At 40.6% G+C, this 19401-nt stretch overlaps 1 protein-coding gene across 2 annotated transcripts in view; it reads right to left on the bottom strand.

Annotated features, from left to right (window-relative positions):
• PNPLA8 (patatin like domain 8, phospholipase A2) overlaps window positions 1–17365 on the bottom strand; it is a 41045-nt gene extending 23680 nt beyond the window's left edge. For both annotated transcript variants that reach the window (XM_080352652.1, XM_080352653.1), the window contains exons 1-6: window positions 17162–17365; window positions 14910–16123; window positions 13968–14117; window positions 11220–11371; window positions 8908–9002; window positions 2759–2930 (exon numbers count right to left, since the gene is read on the bottom strand). In XM_080352652.1, coding sequence (XP_080208778.1) covers window positions 2759–2930; window positions 8908–9002; window positions 11220–11371; window positions 13968–14117; window positions 14910–16031 — 1691 coding nt within the window. In that variant the 5' untranslated portion in view covers window positions 16032–16123; window positions 17162–17365. The remainder of the gene's footprint in view (window positions 1–2758; window positions 2931–8907; window positions 9003–11219; window positions 11372–13967; window positions 14118–14909; window positions 16124–17161) is intronic.
• Between the last annotated feature and the right edge of the window lie 2036 nt (window positions 17366–19401).

Raw genomic sequence — 19401 nt, 5'->3', positions numbered from 1 at the left:
CACTTTTGATGTTAAAGATAATTTAAATTCTGTAAGCATTTTACATTTTCCACTCATGGGTTATTATTCTATATATAATTCCATTTGCCATCCGTTTTTTCCATTTATCTGCTTTGTTTGTTTCTGTCTGTGACCTACCTCCTCTAGACATGACCTACCTAAACAACAAGTCTTTTATACATGTTGCTCTTTCAGTGTTCTGAGTCACTATTATTGCAATGCTTATTTCAGTAATGCTATGAAGAACATACTGCCAAGCACAATGGGCTACAGCCAGGCTGCAATCAAATGGTCTGGACAAAGAATTCTATTTGAAAGGCAAAATTGTAACTTTTATCCCCTTCTAACAACAACAAAAGTAGCAGGGAACTATGACACCTTTACCAAACCTACAGGAGAGACTGCTATTTCATGTTCAATAAGGATACAGAATATCTCACTGATAATGTTGCAAAATCTGTTAAGCATGTCTGGAGTGACTAAGTGGTGCAGAACACGTTGCCTGTCTAGTCACTGGAAAGCACTCTCAATTTATACTTCAATTTGCATAACAAATACAGTTTTGAAGTGTTATTACTTGTAAACACAAATACATGCACTATCCATTTTCCTGTCAACAGAAACTATGCAACTTTTACCCTCCCCTCTATACAGTGCTTGACTGCTTTTCAGGATTACAAATTCCCAGTATGGGATTTCAGTTAGCTTGTGAAAAGCCCTAGCTGCTCATCAAATTTCTGCAATAGTTTCTCAACACAGTACAAAAGTAGTAAACTGTATATGTAAATAACAGTTGACAAACAGAAAACTTGGAACTATAAGCCAGCTTCTTAGAAATGCAATTCAATATAGCATCCCATAGGCTCATGTACAGTAAGTATAATTTTCTGCAAAAAAGTAATATAAGTAACTGATTAAAACCACTCCTCAAACTGAAATTCAAGGAATACATAAGAAGTTAAAATAAACATATATGTAAGACATAAAATAAATTCCCTGCAGTACTCAGAATAAGAAGTTAGTTAACAAAAAATATTTGTCATTTTCTAAAATTGAATTTATAATATGCCTCACGAATGCAGGCAAAATTAGCTTAATTATTTTCAGCAAGAATACTTTCTGATAGAAAATAGTATCATCAATATTATGGTAGGACTAAACATATTTTGCATGACTGTATATTGTAAATGGATATCCCCTATTTCAAGCAATGCTGACAAGTATACTACCATTTAAACAACAAAACAACATAGAGCATACAAAAGGCTTTTAAATTTAAAACAAAATATAAAGCAGTTTTTCCACGCAATGACTGAAAGTTAGACCTGATGTTCTTGTTGCCATAAGGACATGCTATATATCCTTTCAATACCCTTCTTAGTTTAGGCTTCCACACCACAAAGAAACCTGCAGGAATCCCTCATTTTCAATAAAATGATATGTAGGCATAGCATCTTCCTTCAACACTGCAGAATTAGGTCAACAAAAACTCGCTTGCTGATCAGTAAATTTAATTTTTAATTTAATCTATGGATAATATAGTAATTGCCTGGTTTGAGTCCTCTGTACAGCAGTAGAGAGCGCTTTACCTCTCTCATGGATAACACACAGCTACCAAGAATAACAGCACTTTAATTAAAGGTATATAAAATATTTTCACATGAGGTGATTCTGATTTTTGTAAGACTTTGAGTTGGGCACGGGAAAGAAAGAGAAAACAGAGAAAATCTCTTTTCTGAAAAAAGAGGCATTCTAGATATCTGAGAAGAAAAAGTCATTATAATCATTTGATAAATAAATTTATTCATAAAAATATGCAAGAGCACAGAGAAAAAGTGCTTGGAAGCCTCCCTCTCTACTTCAGCAAAGCGAGATGCTTAGAACTCAGGCAGCACAGTTATTCCCACTATAATGTTTAGAAGAAATGATTTCAATCCCATAAAACACATTAACCGTCTTCCCAAAGGAATTTGTAATTACTTATCCATAGAAGCTCTTTACCATTTTCCATTTGCTCTCAGAGAATATTGTTTCAGTTGTCTCAGCAGCAGTGCCAGCTGAGACTGCTTGGAAAACTATGACATTGGTTTGCTAAAAATGGAACTATCAATACAAATACAGATGAATAAAGCTAAGTAAGAAACTTGTAATAAATATTAATAATTTCTTCCAGTGACTTTTCCTAAATATCCGTTAATGCACTTGTATATATATATGTATATATACAAATAAATACCACTTCATTGGCAACTTCGACACAGCACATATTTTTTTGTTGCAATCCTTACATCTCATTTACCTTTTCAAGTAAAGGGGCAATGGGCAAAACCCCTCAATATAGCAGCTAAAATTAAAAATCCCTGCTACAGCACATTATTTCATTTCTCACCATGTCTCCTAATAAGAAAAAAGGCACAGCAGGTGGCTAGTAAAATTTGTAGCAGATCTATAATAAGTCAGATCAAGCAGAGCTGGCAAACATACAGGAATATAATCGGAAATCAGTGCACTAAAGCTTATTTCATTCCCCAGAAACAGAAATCATTACATTAAAGGCTTTCAAGGTTTTGCTAAATATGAAAACAGCTATTCCAAAAGAATGAGAGTATATGCTAATCCTTTCCAGTTTTAAGAATTTGCTTACTAGACAGCAAAACAAACAAATCAACCAACCACAATCAACAAAACCCAAATGCTTTCAGATATTATATATTAATAAATTATTTTTCAACTGATCTTTATTTTTTTTTTTACTTACTTGAGTATTTTTTCCCAGATATCACTGTCATAAAAGGCATGGCTCCAACCCATTTTGACTGTTCCAACAATGACATTCTGCTTAAAAACATCTGATCCTAACTTGCGATACAGTTCTTCACAATCATCCAGAGGGATATGGAACAACCCCAACATAAAAGCTAATATAGCTCCTGAAAAATAAATATTTTGAAATGTAAAATATAGCCTGGAGTAAGAGTATAAAGATGGATTACCATTTAATGTAGTTAATAGGTTAGCAGAATATCTATCTTGAAAAGGGAAGACCAACTGACATTTATAACACTAAACCCCTGTTCAAAGATCACAAACTACATTTTAAAAGGACGTATACAAGACAGGAAGAGTCTGCTTTCAAAAACAGAACTATGAGGAGTTGACAAATGGCATTATTTCATTCTGCAGATTTCATCTCTGCAAACACGTATATGGCAGAAGGCAAATTAAATCCACTTCTTTATTTGGAAAGAGAAATTAGTAAGAGAAATCCGTGCTATGGTATTAAAAATATATTTGGAGCATTACTTGCTATCTGGTAAAGTCTAGGAAAATTTTGTAAAAAGAAGGTACTTTTGACTAGTTTGGAATACATTTGGTTGCAACTATGTAAAATTAGTCATTCATATGTACTGCCATCTAGTGTGTGCCTAAAAAAATCTGACAAGCTACCGTTGTAGAAACAAACAATGGTATCCAAAAAGGATCGTTGCAGAATACCATCAAAAAGACTGTAAAAATACAATTAATGCATCCCCACAATTCTTAACAAACGGAAAGGGACATATCTCATTGTGCAATATTGCAAGGACATGTAATTAAGCATTAGGAATAATTAGGACACAAGATTTTTACCATTTGGAAGTGAACACGAATAGGTTTGAATAACATCAATTTAAAAAGGAGTAAACTATTCAAATAGCATAAGAATAAAACACATTTGGAAAAAGAACAACATAAAGTTACAGATGGCTTTAAAGGAAACAGGACTTCTAAGCTGCTTTTGTTCTGACAAACCCCATCACTATAGGCAAGTATCAGTTGTTGATGGTCTCATTTTTTCAAAATGTAGCACACATGCTTAACATAACCTGGGCCTACTCCACACAAAGTTTCATCAACAGAAACTTACTCAACTTCCAAATCACCCCATGTCGGCATCTAACACAGAGTAAACATCTAGCAGCAGAGAAGCACCATTTTCCTAAATCACACAAATCCTCTGGTACTTCCTTTTCCTCTTAACTCTGCAGCATCAATTCTGTAATATCACATATTTGCTATTTTGGTGAACAGTTTCAAAGCCAAAAGTGGTAAAATTCATATCAAATGCAAATTCATTTTCACTTAATAGAATCATAGAATGTCCTGAGTTGAAGGGACCCATAAGGATCATTCAGTCCAACTCCTGTCCCTGCATACGACAACCCCACAGTTCACACCACATGTCTGAGGGCATTGCCCAGTCTCTTCTTGAACACTGTCAGGCTTGAGGCCGTGACACCTCCCTGAGGAGCCTGTTTCAGGGCTCCACCACCCTCTCGGTGAGGAACGTTTTCTTATGTCCAACCTAAACCTCCCCTGGCACATCTTTCTGCCATTCCCTCGGGTTCCGTCATTGGTTGCTAAAGAGAAGAGATCACCAACTGCCCTTCCTGCTCCCCTTGTGAGGAAGCTGTAGACCACAATGAGGTCTCCCCTCAGCCTCCTTCAGGCTGAACAAACCAAGTGACTCTAGCAGCTCCTCATAGGGCTTCCCCTCCAAAACTTTCTTCAACTTTGTAGCCCTCTTCTGGACACTTTCCAGTAGCTCAATATCTTTTCTATACTGTGGTGCTCAGAAAGGCATACGGTGCTCCAGGTGCAGAGTAGAGTGGGACAATCACCTCCCTCACCCAGCTACAATGCTGTGCCTGATGCATCCAGGACACGGCTGGTCCTCTTGGCTGCCAGGGCACACTCTTGGCTCATGTTCAACTTTCTATCACTTCATGTCCTGAGAAACAGCACCAAAAACTGCAGTCCATGTCAGCACAAAAGTGGCAGTGGATAATATCAGAGGGAAAGCACGCATTAAAGGGCTTCGCTGAAACCTGCTGGATGGTAAGAAGACACTCAGAGGAGAGTAAGGTTAAAAAAAAAATTAAAAAAAAAAAATAATAAAAAAAAAAATTGAAGAATCGAAGATAAGGTGCAGGCTTTGTCAGATGGTCCAGTGAAAAAGTGTTTCTGATGCTTCAAACACATCCTGCTCTGTATGACAGACTCATAAGCTGCAGCCACCATCTCAAGCCTGATGGCAAACGCTTTAGGGGGAAAAAAATACCTAAATAAAACCAGAAAGGCTAAGGGGCATATCTTGAAGAACACAGAGATAAGATTACACAAGATAGGCAAGAATATACCTCGACAGACAAAAGTTTTCCTTCCTTATTCAGTATTAGGAAGACTTCAGACGAAATGCTATACATAGACCCAAATGATGTTCTTCAAAAAAAGATGTGGAAAACTGAAAAAAAAAAGAAATCACACAAAAAAGTCCCCAAAAACGATCACAGGTCAAGGGAATCAGTCTTTAAGGAAAGCCTGAGTAAGCAGGCTACGATGAAAGCCTTTAAATGCAGAAAGGCTGCTACAAAGAGGAAAAAAAGAGTCTGTTATCCATGTTCCCAGAGAGTCAGGACAAGAGGAAACACATTTGAACTACAACAGGAAGATCTACATTAGACATTTGGATTTTTTTTCCCAAAAGTAAAGACAAGACAGCAGAGCACTAGCACAGATTTTCTGAAGAGGTCTACCATGAATTGAAATCTTAGAAAACTGACAATAGTGAAACACACAGAGCTGATCCCTCTCTCGAGAAACAAGATAACCTCCTAAGGATACTTCCAGCTCCATAATGCCATGACTTGATCTATTCATGAGTTCTCCTGAAAAATATACTTCTTCCATCAGAAAGGTTTTCAAAATGCATTTCAAAACTGGAAACATATAATGGGCAAAAAAAAGTCACAGACACATGCAAGCTTCATTTAAGGAGGCTCCTCATCCGCAAACCACTGAAGGCTGGAAGAATACAAGGTGGCACCAGCCCTTTGCTGTTCTTAACAACTTGAGAGGATTATTTTGGGATAATATCCCAATGCAGACCGCGCATACATCCAAAACTGATAGTAGAAGAGACTAACACAATTCAGATATCTTTGTAGTAAAATGCACTGGAAAAAAATATGCTTAGAGAACCTACAATTACACTATGTCAATGATTGAATCTCTCATACAATGCACCTGAATGCCTCTAGTTATTAGATCAACATAGAAATTTAGGAAAAAAAAAAAGTGTATTTTTAGAATTCTTGGGGCAGGCCAGCACATCTGAAAATGTGGTAGTATGCGCTTAGCCTGATCACATACTCTTGATGTTATATACTGCTCCCTGTGACTGAATTATAAGTGTACCACTATTGAGAAGAATCTGTGATATATTTGAAGACTACGAAGGCAGTGCAAACAAGACACAAGCTGCATCCACAGCATACCTACGCGTAAGTTGTCCTCAATGGGTTAAGTGCTCTGTGCATTTATAAAAGCATGTCATACTCTGGAAAATAGTGATAATCATCCTCACTTGCAGAATTCCCAGCAACTCAGTTCATGGGGCAATGGCACTTCTTCCTCTCAGCTGCCGTGTTTTCATCTTTGAATTTTTGCACAGAACAGGCACAAACTTGGCACACAATTTACATTATCTTGGTTATCATGGCATTGCATGTGCTTGCAGATTTTCTGGTGCTTCTATGCCCAGATGTCATACTCAGCAACAGGCAAGTGACCTAAGTATGCAAGGCCCATAACAGCATCATTATAGTGATCTTTCTCTACAGCTACCTGCATTTACACCCCATGACCACCAGTGAAGAGAAGTACAGGGAAGATAATTACAAAGACACTCTGTGATGCTGAATTCACAACAAAGTGCTTATTTCTAAACCTCAAAGGCAAAACAGCTAAATGATATTGAAAGAAAGGAAAAGCACAGCAGGGGAAAAAGAAAAAAAAAAACAAACAAACCCACAACACAAAAACAAACAAACAAAACCCCACCTCCTCTAATGCACAAGAGGCTCCTTCCTACCACTTAATACATCAGTCTTGCAAACCACTATTCATCCAGTTGCAAGCTTCTGCAAATCTTATTGACATATACCATCAACACAAACTGAAATAGGAAAGTACACTGCTAGCACAAATTGACAGATATGTACAGCCAATCCCAGCCACATCTTGTCACCTAACACAAGGAGAACTAGTGCAAACATTCTATAGTGTAAACAAAGCTTGAAAGAACATATTACTAGCGCTTACAAAACCACAAATCTTGTGGAAGAGTTAAGAATAAATTTAGTTTTAATCAGAGTAGCGGGATCAACTTAAGAACACCAGGCCCCTCTATCAAAGATAAAATGTCTTTAACATGATTGAAGGAGACATTAGAGAATTGTTTTGTTAGTGAAACTATCTTCCAAAAAAACCAACCACTTACTGCTAAATTAACAAAGGACTTTTTTCAAAGACTATTAAAAATGTAAAGCAGGGAACTATATTCTGCATATAAACAAATTCTGTCTAGTAGACATTGTTCTCTACTATTTTGAGTCTACTAAGCAAATCTCTGGAAACATGAACATTATAAACATTATATATACTCAAGGTGACTGCATTTAATGTTATTTCTGAATTAAACTGTCTGGAAGATGAGTATAGTGAAAAAAAAGAATGTGAGTTTCTGAAGGAAACAGAGCTATTAATTACAGCATACCGCTTATATTAGAAATCAGAATTATGGTGCTACTGGTCTAGTATCATTTCCAAAAGAGATGACTGTCTTTTAACAAGAACCTTATGGATTAGAGTTTCCTGCTTCCTACGGAAGTGTAACTTATCACTGAGTCACAGACTAATTAAGGCTGGGAGGGACCTCTAGAGGTCATCTAATCCAACCTCCTGTTCAAACAGGTTCAATTAGAACAGGTTACTCAGGACTTGTTCAGTTCAGTTTTGAATACATCCAAGTATGGAGATTCTACAGCCCATGCAGGAAACTTCTTTCAGTGTCTGACCATCCTTGCAAGGAAAATGTGATTCCTGATGCCCAACTGTAACCTGCCATATTCCAACTTCTTTGTTGGCTTTTCTCCTATCACTGTGTACCTTCAAGAAGGGTCTAGCTCCATCTTCTCTGTTTTCCCATTAGCTGAAACAGCAATAAGGTCTCTCCTTAGTCTTCTCATGCCTGAGTAAACCTAGTTCTTGCACTCTCTCTGTCATGACCTCCAGTCCCTTGACCATGTACTTGGCCCTCTGCCACTCACTCAGTATCTATAAGAATGTATCCAACAGATTAAGAATTTACTGAGAAGCCCAAAAGCAGACATACAGTGGCCAGAGACACTTAATCTGTTGGGTACATTTTAGAGCATGCAAGCTCTAAGCATGGTCAGCTTTCCTTGCCACAAGGGTACACTGATCATTCACATTCAAGGCATTCCAACAGGACCAGGTTGTTTTCTGCAAAGCTGGTTTCTAGCCAGTCAGCTCACCTCAGACAGAAGGCTTGATACTTGGCTTTATTGAACCCTAGGTGGTTCCCGTCAAGCCATTTCTCCAGCCTGCACAGGCTGATCTGAAGAGAGGGCATCACTGTATGACCACTCCTCCTAGTATCATCCAAGACCTTGCTACAGGTAGACTCTGTCCTGCTGTGCTATTTATTAATAGAAGATAGGAAATATCACTGGTCCAGTATCAGTCCCTGAGGGATATTACCTTAGTTGTCTGTAAAGCCCCATAAACATCTAAGCTACTTGTATCTGCTCAAAATGATGGTTTCACATTCATTGAAAAAAATGACAAATGAATTTGAGGTTTTAATTAGAAGCAACAAGTACATAATGAATCACTCAAAGTTCTTCTTCAGAAGAAAAAAGAAAGCCTTTAGAAGTCACACGTGTAGCCTACCAGTTTACACTTCAAGTCAGAAACCAGCAAGTTCTGCAAAATCTACATTAGTCCTCAGATGTTCTTTTAGTATATTCATGACAAAATACCAGCTTGTGGCTTAACAATTACCTGTGCTTACACCACAAATGTAGTCAAAAAGTTGATGAACCGGCTTTCCAGTTAGTTCTTCTAGTTTCCGTAGGGTCTGAAGTGCAACTAAACCCCTGAAACACAAAAAAGACCCTTCACACACAATGGTAATTTTATCTTACATAGCTCTAATTAAGTTCACCTTTACTTAGTTATAACTAACTATAACTTTGTAACTTGCAACAGTAAGAATCTTGAATATTTCAGGGAATAAAAAAGTAACAAACCACAATTTAAATGGATTGATGAATATTATGTATAAATGACATACACAGACATACCAAAAATAGTACTCAATAGCTACAGCTGTATCATTTTGTAGCAAAGGCTCGGGGATGATCATCTGTGGATGTAGACTGAGGACAGATTTTGGCTGCATCCACCCTGCACAGCACTTACAGTTTGGTCTCAACGGGGCTATATAATGCCTCTTGCAACACAGTATTTTTCTGTCTGATTTTTTTGCCTCAATTCAATGTATCAGAAATAATGGGAGAAATGCATTCCAGACCATCACACTTTTGCTTCTATAGCATGAAACAGAGCATCTGGCATGCAAAGTGGCAAACTCTGCTGGAGAGCTGTGTACAGCAGGAGCATCAAACCAAGCACCCTCTTGCCAACACATTCTGTTGAGAATGGCACCTCCTGCACGCTGTCCCCAAATCTGTCCTGGCTTATGCTGAAGAGCACTGGTTAACCCAGTCCAAAACTATAACCAGCTGAATGCCACCAATTAGGTGGCACAACAACCAGTGGTCAGTGCTCATGGTCATTCCCTGGACTTGTTTAAATAGTGGTATAGATGTAACTATCACTCTCTAAGACAACTGGAAATACAAAATCAGTAGCCACTTCTTGAAAATCTTCTACTATAAAACATACTGCAAAACATCCTCCATTGACAACAAAACACATAGAAAACTCTTTTCTATCTGCTTTATTAATAGGTATATATATGCCTTTACAATACCACGCATACTACCAAACTGCCCTCGTATTTTATTGGAACAAAACAATACTTCAGCATTCAGAGCTACAGAATACTTCCCTTAAAACAAGGTTAGGCTTGTATAATTTTCCATAAACACTTAAAACTTCATTAAAATATTTTACTAATTATTATATGTTGTATTAAGGCAGTAGCCCCGTATTTTTTAAAATACTACTGCCTAGTATAAGCACCAAGTCTACAGAAAAGGTAGAATTCTGATTAATTAAAAAAAAAAATCCACAGAATGGTTGATGTCAACTATTTCATACATGATTTGCTAGCAAGGTGCCAATGTGAAGAAAATAAATGAGGAAAAAAGGTCCTTGTAATGTCACTAAAACTCTAACATGAAAGTTAACACACTGTATTTGTATATATTGGCATCATGCTCTTATTTGTTAAATATCATTCTTTCTACTTTGCAAAATCTTTATGGTTTACAATGAATTTTTGGAAACACAAATGTTGAAGCTGTGACATACTCCTCACTGAAAACAACTAACTTTGATGCAAATAAAGAAATACTATGGGGAAACAAAATGTTGGTGAAACTATTTCTACACGGACTTCGTATTTCACTGTCTACCACTAAAGACTTGTGAATTGGTAAATATTTGCCAACAAGATTTCTTCAAATATGCCTGAAAACACAGCTCTTCATCAGACCTCAAATGTAATGAATGTGGTTCTGCTGCTACTCTTTACAAATTGTGGCAGATGCACAAATTCATGCAGACCTAGTGCTCACGTAACTAAGGAGATGTGGTACATAAACCAAAGAAAAAAGTGTTCATTGTAGAAGAAATATAAATTAGTAACATGGATAGAATAACTTTCACTACTAGCCTATTAAATGTTTCATATGAGACCAGTCCTGCTAAGGCAGGTCACCCTCAGGAAAGTGCAACAACATTTTTTGTATTACCAAGTCAACACAACCATAATCACCAAGTACTTGTAGGATTTCACAAAAATTTTGTATTCTGAGATTAGGCTTGTGAGCAGACTAACTCAAATAACTATTTAATTCACTTCAAAAAGGAGAAAGAGCCTATTCAAGTACTTAAGTATGTAGCCAACTTTAAATGGGTAATTTCCATGTCATAGGACTCCTAATGCATAGCAATTTAAGCACAAATGCGTTCAAAGTGAAACTCATCACTTGGATGGTCCAACATACAGAACTGTAAATCACAAATTGCATCTTTGAACACAAACATAAAGAGAAACTGAAATTTTATTTTCAGTTACAGAATGAAAAATGTCTACAAGTACATAAAAAACCCAGAGGTTTTACCTTGTTCCTCCTCCATCAATAGCGAGGACCCGAATTCCCCAGCCTTTCACAGGGTCTGTATATCCAATTACAGCTAAAGTCTCTCTAACAGCAGCCTGAAGACTTTCATCATTTGCCTGTCTCAGTCGCAGTAGGCATGGGATTAATTTTTCCTATTGATAAATATAATTAGAATAAATATCTTTGTATGTTTATACCAAGACAATCCATACTTAAGTTTACTAGTTTGGCATTTAAGTATTATATTACTTAAACTCAGAGGAAAAATTCTTTAAATCTGTATTTCCCATCTCTCTTTCTAACAAGGGAAAGGATAGACTCCAGTATTATGTAGTATGGCCCTCATTGTTTAATTCTGATAGGTAGGTAGTTTAGCAAACAAGGTGAAATGTAAATCTTTCTAGTAGCTAGAAAACCTATATTTACTAGCAGTTCAGTTTCACAGACAATAATTTCACATTGGCCAAAATAAACTCAAGTACAGAGCACACTAAGTATAGCTAAAAGCCCAGGCTTTGCTGAATAAGTACCATCATGCTTCAAAGTGGGAAATGCCTTCAAAGTACACTAAGACAAAAAAACCCCAAAAATTAAAACTCTTCCTCACATTGAGTATTTTTAAATTTACAATTATTATCACAAAGATACAGTGTATCATAATAAAAATGGGAGTAGTGAATGCATTCTTTCATTTTAAAGTAATTTCCATCTATTCATGTGGATGCCCAACCTGTGCCCTGCCCAGATGATTCACCTGGTCTGCACTCCACTCCCAATGATCTCTTTTCCGAGCAATTCTACAAGCTATGTCACACATTCGTCATCTTCTAGAAAAAGGTACAGGACTAACAAAAGCTGTGCTTTGGCTAGTACTGCTAAAATAGTCTACCACCCACCTCCTGTCCTCTCACTGCAGAAAAGGGAATGAGTAGGACTAGATTACATGAGCTTATGTGATGGTTTTACTCCATTCTTGTCATTTCTCTTCAAAGGAAGCATGCAAACAAGCATAAAAACAGTTGTGCATATGTAGATCAACTGTACCGTACATTCTGTTTGGTCAGTTGCAACAGAGGACACGAGTGTATGACCTTTGGCTATCACTAGAAAAAGCTATACTATCTATCCACATGACAATGCTCTATGCTTCTAAATTAAACATTGCAATCTCAAGAGCCTTAAGCTAAACTACTGATAGTTTGCATATCAATCTGCTTAAACCAGCTAAAAAAATGCTATAAAAAGAGACATTCACATTGTAATCACAGAATGTTAGGGATTAGAAGGGACCTTGAAAGATCATCTAGTCCAACACCCCTGCTGGAGCAGGAACACCTAGATGAAGTTACACAGGAAGGCATCCAGGTGGGTTTTGAATGTCTCCAGAGTAGGAGACTCCAAAACCCCCCTGGGCAGCCTGTTCTGTTACCCTCACCATGAAGAAGTTTCTTCTCAAATTTAAGTGGAACCTCTTGTGTTTCAATTTGAACCCATTACCCCTTGCCCTACCATTGGTTGTCACCGAGAAGAGCCTGGCGCCATCCTCATGGTACTCACCCTTTATATATTTGTAAACATTAATAAGGTCACCCATCAGTCTCCATCAAACTAAAGAGACCCAGCTCCCTCAGCCTTTCCTCATATGGGAGATTCTCCACTCCCTTAATCATCTTTGTTGCCCTGCGCTAGACTCTCTCCAGCAGTTCCCTGTCCTTCTGGAACTGAGGGGCCCAGAACTAGACACAATATTCCAGGTGTGGTCTCACCAGGGCAGAGCAGAGGGGAAGGAGAACCTCTCTTGACCTACTAACCACTCCCTTCTAATACACCCCAGGATGCCATTGGCCTTCCTGGCCACAAGGGCACAGTGCTGGCTCACGGTCATCCTGCTGTCCACCAGGACCCCCAGGTCCCTTTCCCCTACGCTACTCTCTAATAGGTCATTCCCCAACTTATACTGGAACGTGGGGTTGTTCCTACCCAGATGCAATACCCTACACTTACTTTCCTTTGTTATATTTCATTAAATTTTTCCCCACCCAACCCTCCAGCCTGTCCAGGTCTTGCTGGATGGCAGCACAGCCTTCTGGCGTGTCAGCCACTCCTCCCAGCTTGGTGTCATCAGCAAACTTGCTGATAGTACACTCTATTCCTCATTCAAATTATTGATGAATATATTGAACAGTACTGGTCCCAGCACTGACCCTTGGGGCACTCCACTAGATACTGGCCTCCAACTAGACTCCACCCCATTGACCATGATTCTCTGGCTTCTTTCCTTTAGCCAGTTCCCAGTCCACCACACTACCCAATCGTCCAGATCGCATTCCCTCAGTTTAGCTGTGAGAGACTGTGACAAATGCTTTACTGAAGTCAAGGTAGACCACATCCACCGCTCTGCCATCGTCTATCCACCTTGTTATGTACTCATAAAAGGCAATGAGGTTGATCAAGCACAACTTCCCCTTGGTGAAGCCATGTTGACTGCCTCTAATGACTCTCTTAAGATGGGACCACGGATAAGTTGTTCCATCACATTCCTAGGGATGGAGGTGAGGCTGACTAGTCTATATTTACCCAGGTCCTCCTTCTTGCCCTTTTTGAAGACTGGAGTGACATTTGCTTTCTTTAAAAAAAAAAAATAAAATTAACGACTAGCCCATAAAGGCACAGAAGAAAGTTTTGTTATTCTGTAGCAATCATCTATCAGATATCTATATTTTGTCTAAGCATAAAGTCTATTTGCACCTTAATTGCAACTCCTCTGCTCTCTGGAAATTCTAGAAGATGATAGGTCAGTTCTTCAACCCTGCTGATACAGATTCTTCGATTAGAGGATCTTCGTAGGGCTTGAACTAAAGCTCGAGTCCTGTTATCAATACTCACTCTTGCAATAATCTAAAACAAGATAAAGTTATATAAATAAGATAAAACCACTCTAAGAAATGTGTACAACTTGTCAAGACTAATTGCAAACTTATTTTAAGACTTCTCAGAAGTAAAGGACAGCATGTTGTACTACAGACCTGCTACAAGATCCAAGTAAGCATTGCTTAAACATAAACAGGCAACCTTTTGACTCTTTGTTTACTAGGAAAGTAAATAAAGGAGGATCACAGCAACAATACACCAAACACATGTCAGCATGTACTCAAATGTATTTTCAAGGCAGGTCTGAAATCACAGTATTTGGACCAGGTGTAAGATTACTATAACTACAACAACAACAACAACGTAACTAGATCTATCTATATTTATGTACTCTCTACATACATATGAACTAAATATATGCATATACTATACAGACATTATGTACATATATACTTAATATATAAAGTTACATATATATACTTACATAAAAACATACACATTTACGTACACATATACTTACTTGCAAATACATATATGGATATGTAAATTTATATATAACTTACATATGATATGTATAAATTTATTTTGATTTTATGTATGTGTATATAAATATTTATATAAGTACATATGTACACATATATAAATGTGCACATGTGTACTTACATGTATGCAAGTACATACATAGATATGTGCTTATTGATGTAACTGTAGAAGTTTATATATAGATGTATACACAGTTGTCTGTATATATATACACACACTTGAATAAAATATACATAGAAATAATATATAAAGAAATAACACTAAACACTGACTTGCCTTTTCTCTCTGTAGAAACAGATGCTTTTCCCTCTCTTCTGCAGCCTTTACCTCTTTTGCTTTGTCCTCCTCATCCTTCTCAGACACTTTTTGTTCTGGCTGTTTACTCTTTTGTTGTGAAACAACTTTTGCATCGGATCTTAACCTGGGAACCAACCCACCAATGTAGCTGTCCACAAAAGCCTGTACACTGTTACTGGGATATGAAAGAAAGTTTGCAATACTTTTTTTAGTGGAAGCTGGAAGAGCAGCATTTGTCTTTTCAGCACCCAGAGTCTCTGCTTCAGGAGCTAAAGTTGTTGCTGAATCCGCTATCTTCTCTTCACTCATTTCAGTGTTTTCTGATGAATCACATTTATTCTTCTCTTCATTTTTCAAGTCCTGTGGTAAAGCATTCCTTTTTCTCTCTTGATCCATAACAGAATTATTAAAGTACCAGTTGATATGATCAGCTACAAAGTTGAAAGTCTCTCCAAAATTTGTAGAAAAGTAGCTTATATGAAAAAGGTGGTTTCTAGTAGACACTGAATCTTCCGGAGTATCTTGGTAAGTGCCTCTTGACCTTACTAACATAGACTCTGAGTTTTCACTTACACAAGTGGATTTCTTTGCAGCTGGGCCTCTGTTGCAATCCTCCTGACTTCTGGCATCTGAGACTTGTTTAGCATTTTCTAGATTTGCACTGAGGTTATCTGCATCTGCATTACTTTTATTTGCTTTTCCCGCAGTATCTGAATGTGACTTTAATCGAGCTATCCGTGAAACAAGTTCACTGTGAGTGCTAGACACTGCCTTCGAAACAGATTCTATAGTATTCTTAATTCGTGACATGCGATTGTTCACTTTTGTAAGTCCTTTGGCAGAAGAAGTTAGAAGTTTAGAAACTCTGTAGTATAAAAAGTCATGGCTGTAAACGTATTTGTTATACCAAAGTGTTCTGCTTCTGGCCCATTTACACCGAGGCTCACTTGTATGAAAAATCCTTTGCTGAATGGCATGATTTATCCTCCAAGTAAATTTAGGTCTATAAAAAAACAAGTATTTGTTTCTTTGCTTCCACCAAAGTCTTTTTGGGTTAATCACAAAGAACAAGTATGTGTCTAAAGAAAAATGAATTGTCATTACTTATAAATAACCACACCTTTTCTATGTTGCTTGTCTACTTAATTCCAGAAAATTTATTTCAATAAATAAGTCTCGTATTACGGTGTTATCTGAAAAATATAAAAAAAACAACAATGAAAAGCCCAAACCAGTAACAGGTTAAACTAAAATTGCAGAGATGGTTAAAGCAGATGCAGCTTATTTATTCTTTCAGTTAAGACAGATAAACATTCAAACCAAATAATCTCATGGGGATATCTGCTGCTCAGGGCTTTTGGTAGCGTCATCCAAACATTTTCATTTCAACACAATTATTTCTTAAAGGCCAGTTTAAGCCCATCTTGAGCAATATGCAACAATTCTCAAAAGCATTTAGTGACATATAGAAAATTGCTTGCTGGTCCTTCCAGTATCTCTTTAGCAAATTATCTTGTGCGGAGACCAAATTTCAAATGAAACTGTCATTATATTACCAACCCCTTGAACACCAGTTCTTTGAGCAGAGCTTCAGCATAAAGTCACAAGTTGAATGAAACACTCCTGCCCTAAGAGCTAAAGGTGGTATAAAATTCTCACTGTACAAGGTAAGACGTTTCTGAGGTGGATCAGAATTTCACACAGTATACAAAAGTTATGCTGAAACTGCAGCCGCGAATGCATTATTCACCTAACCGGCAAGCTCAGACTTCTCCAGCTCCTGGGACAAGTGTCGGGGAGGTCGGGCAGGTCAACCCCGGCGCAGTCCGCGATGCCACCGCAGGCAGGGGTGTCCTTACCTCGAGCTGCCTCAGCGGTGCCTGAACCTGCGCCGTGCCCGTCCGCTCCCGCAGCGACCCCGAGGCGCAGCCGGGCTGCAGGCCGCTATATGGGCACAGGGCGCCTCCCGCCGCGGGAGGGGGAGCAGGTTCTGTCTGTACCTTGCACCATTTCGCAGAAACGATTTCGAGAGCGGCCGCGTCAACAAGCGGCGGGTCCCAGCCCGTCCCGTCCCGGCGGCCCCACGTAACGCGCCCACACCCACCCCTACGTCACGCACGCGAGCCCCGCGTGCCTGGCACGCGCTCATCACTCCCCATCACGGCCTCCCCCTCATGGCCTCCCCCTCCGCCCCCCGGGGCGACGCGGCCCAGCCCGGCTGCGGGTGGTACCTGCTCGGCAAGGGCTGCCGCCTCCCCGCGCTCCCCAGGCCGCTGCCGAGCGCCAGGCAGGGCCCAGCGCGCTCACAACCAGGGCGGCCGCGGGGCCGTGGCCCGCGCGGTGCCACCCGGCGGAGCGGGCAGGAGGGGACACCGGCGACTACGACGGCGGCCCGGAGCCCCGAGGGGAGCTGGGCCGCGCTACCGCGCCTGCGCGGCGCTCCGCACTGCCGGAAACAGCTGAGGCACGCGCTCGCTCACCGGCCGCCGCGGGGGGCGGAGCCAGGCGGGGCAAGGTCACGGCCGCGGCGGCGGCTGCGCCTGCGCCTGCGCGAGAGCTGCGGCCGGCGGGGGCGGGGCGGGGACACGCGGGGCGGGGCCGGGGCCGTTTCGCCTCAGCACGGGCGGGGCGGGGGCGGGGTCCGCCTGGGGTCCGCCCCATGTCAGCCCGGTGCCAGCGGGGCTGTGCGCCTGGCGGTTCTGCCTGGTGCTGCCTGGTGCTGCCTGGTGCTGCCTGGTGCTGCCTGGTGCTGCCTGGTGCTGCCCGGTGCTGCCCGGTGCTGCCCGCGGCACCGGGCTCTTGGCGTCGACCCCGCGGAGGCGCTGGGATTGAGGGGGCCGTAAGGAGAAGGTGGTCCCCTACCCGGCCATCTCCCCTCCTCTCGCTGCGGGCGCGCCGGGCGTATGCCCCCGCATTTCCCGCATAATACTGGAGAAAGGTCACGAATACTGTTTTTCATGGGCTTGACAGGTTTGGGAGGCACTTTGATTAAAATAGGCAGACTTCAGCAGCAGGCCTGTGAGCTTACAGCCTGTGCGGCCTCTCCGAAACACAATGTTGATGAAATTGCCTAAAGTTGGGGTGGCTGTGAAGGATGGTGTGTGCCCCATGAGCCTCATAGGCTGATGGACGCCTCACCTCGAGCATTAGGAGTAGGATAGAGTTTCATTTGTGGTTTGAGATTTCAGTCATCTGCTTCTGTTCTTTCTCACAAATTAAAAAAAGTAAAATTAATTTTCTAACATGATACTTTCTTCCCCAAAGGAAAATCCATATCCATTGCATGTTGTAATTATTATCACATATTTTTTATAAATTGAACAGATTGAACTTTCTACATCTCCCAGTGCAAGACATTCTCCAGCTCTTGAATATTTTATCAATATTAACTGAGTAATTCATAGTTCCTTTCTTGGCTTCTGTCAGTGTGGTGGGTTGACCCTGGCCGGTGACCAGGTGCCCACCAAATCACTCTATCACTCCCTCTCCCTCCATAGGACAGGGGGAGAAAATACCGATGAAAAGGTCATGGATCAAGATAAGAACAGGGAGATCACTGACCAAGTACCATCATGGGCAAAACATACCCGACTTGGGGAAATTAAATTTTTTTGCCAATTAGTAGCAGAGTAGGATAGTGAGAAATAAAAACAAATCAAAAATCCCTTTTCCCCCCACTCTCCCACCTTCCTGGGCTCAACTTCACTCCCAGCTTCTCTCCCTCCATTTGTCCTGCAGCAGCACAAGGGGATGGGGAATGGGGGTTGCGGTCACTTCATCACACATCTCTGCCATTCCTTCCTTCTCATGGGGAGGACTCCTCATGCTCTTCTCCTGCTCCAGCTTGGGGTCCCTCCCATAGGAAACAGTCCTCTACCAATTTCTCCAACATGAGTCTTTCCCATGGGCTGCAGTTCTTCAGGAACTGCTCCAGTGTGGGTCCCTTCCATGTGTTGCAGTCCTTCAGGGACAGACTGCCCCAGCTTGGGTCCCCTACAGGGTCACAAGTCCTGCCAGCAAACTGGCTACAACCTGGGCTTGTCTCTCCAAGGGGCCATGGGTCCTGCCAGGACCCTGCTCCAGCATGGACTTCCCACAGGACCACAGCCTCCTTCAGGCATCCATCTGCTCTGGTGTGGGGTCCTCCCTGGGCTGCAGGTGGATCTCTGCTCCATGATGGACCTCCATGGGCTGCAGGAGGACAACCAGCCTCACCATGGTCTGCACCACAGGCTGCATGGGAATCTCTGCTCCAGCATGTGGAGGATCTCCTGCCCCTCCTTCTTCACTGAACTTAGTTTCTGCAGGGTTGTTTCTCTCACGTGTTCTCACTTCTGGCTGCTGTTGTACAGCAGTTTCTACCCCTTCTTAAATGTGTTACCATAGGGGTGCTACCAATGTCACTGATGGGCTCAGGTTTGGTCAGTGGCAGGCCTGTCTTGGAGCTGGCTCCTTCCCACATATGGGAATC

The sequence above is a fragment of the Nesoenas mayeri genome, assembly GCF_963082525.1.
Source record: "Nesoenas mayeri genome assembly, chromosome: 1".
NCBI lineage: Eukaryota > Metazoa > Chordata > Aves > Columbiformes > Columbidae > Nesoenas > Nesoenas mayeri.
The sequence above is the reverse complement of the archived record's forward strand: the minus strand, read 5'-3'. Positions and strand labels throughout refer to the sequence as shown.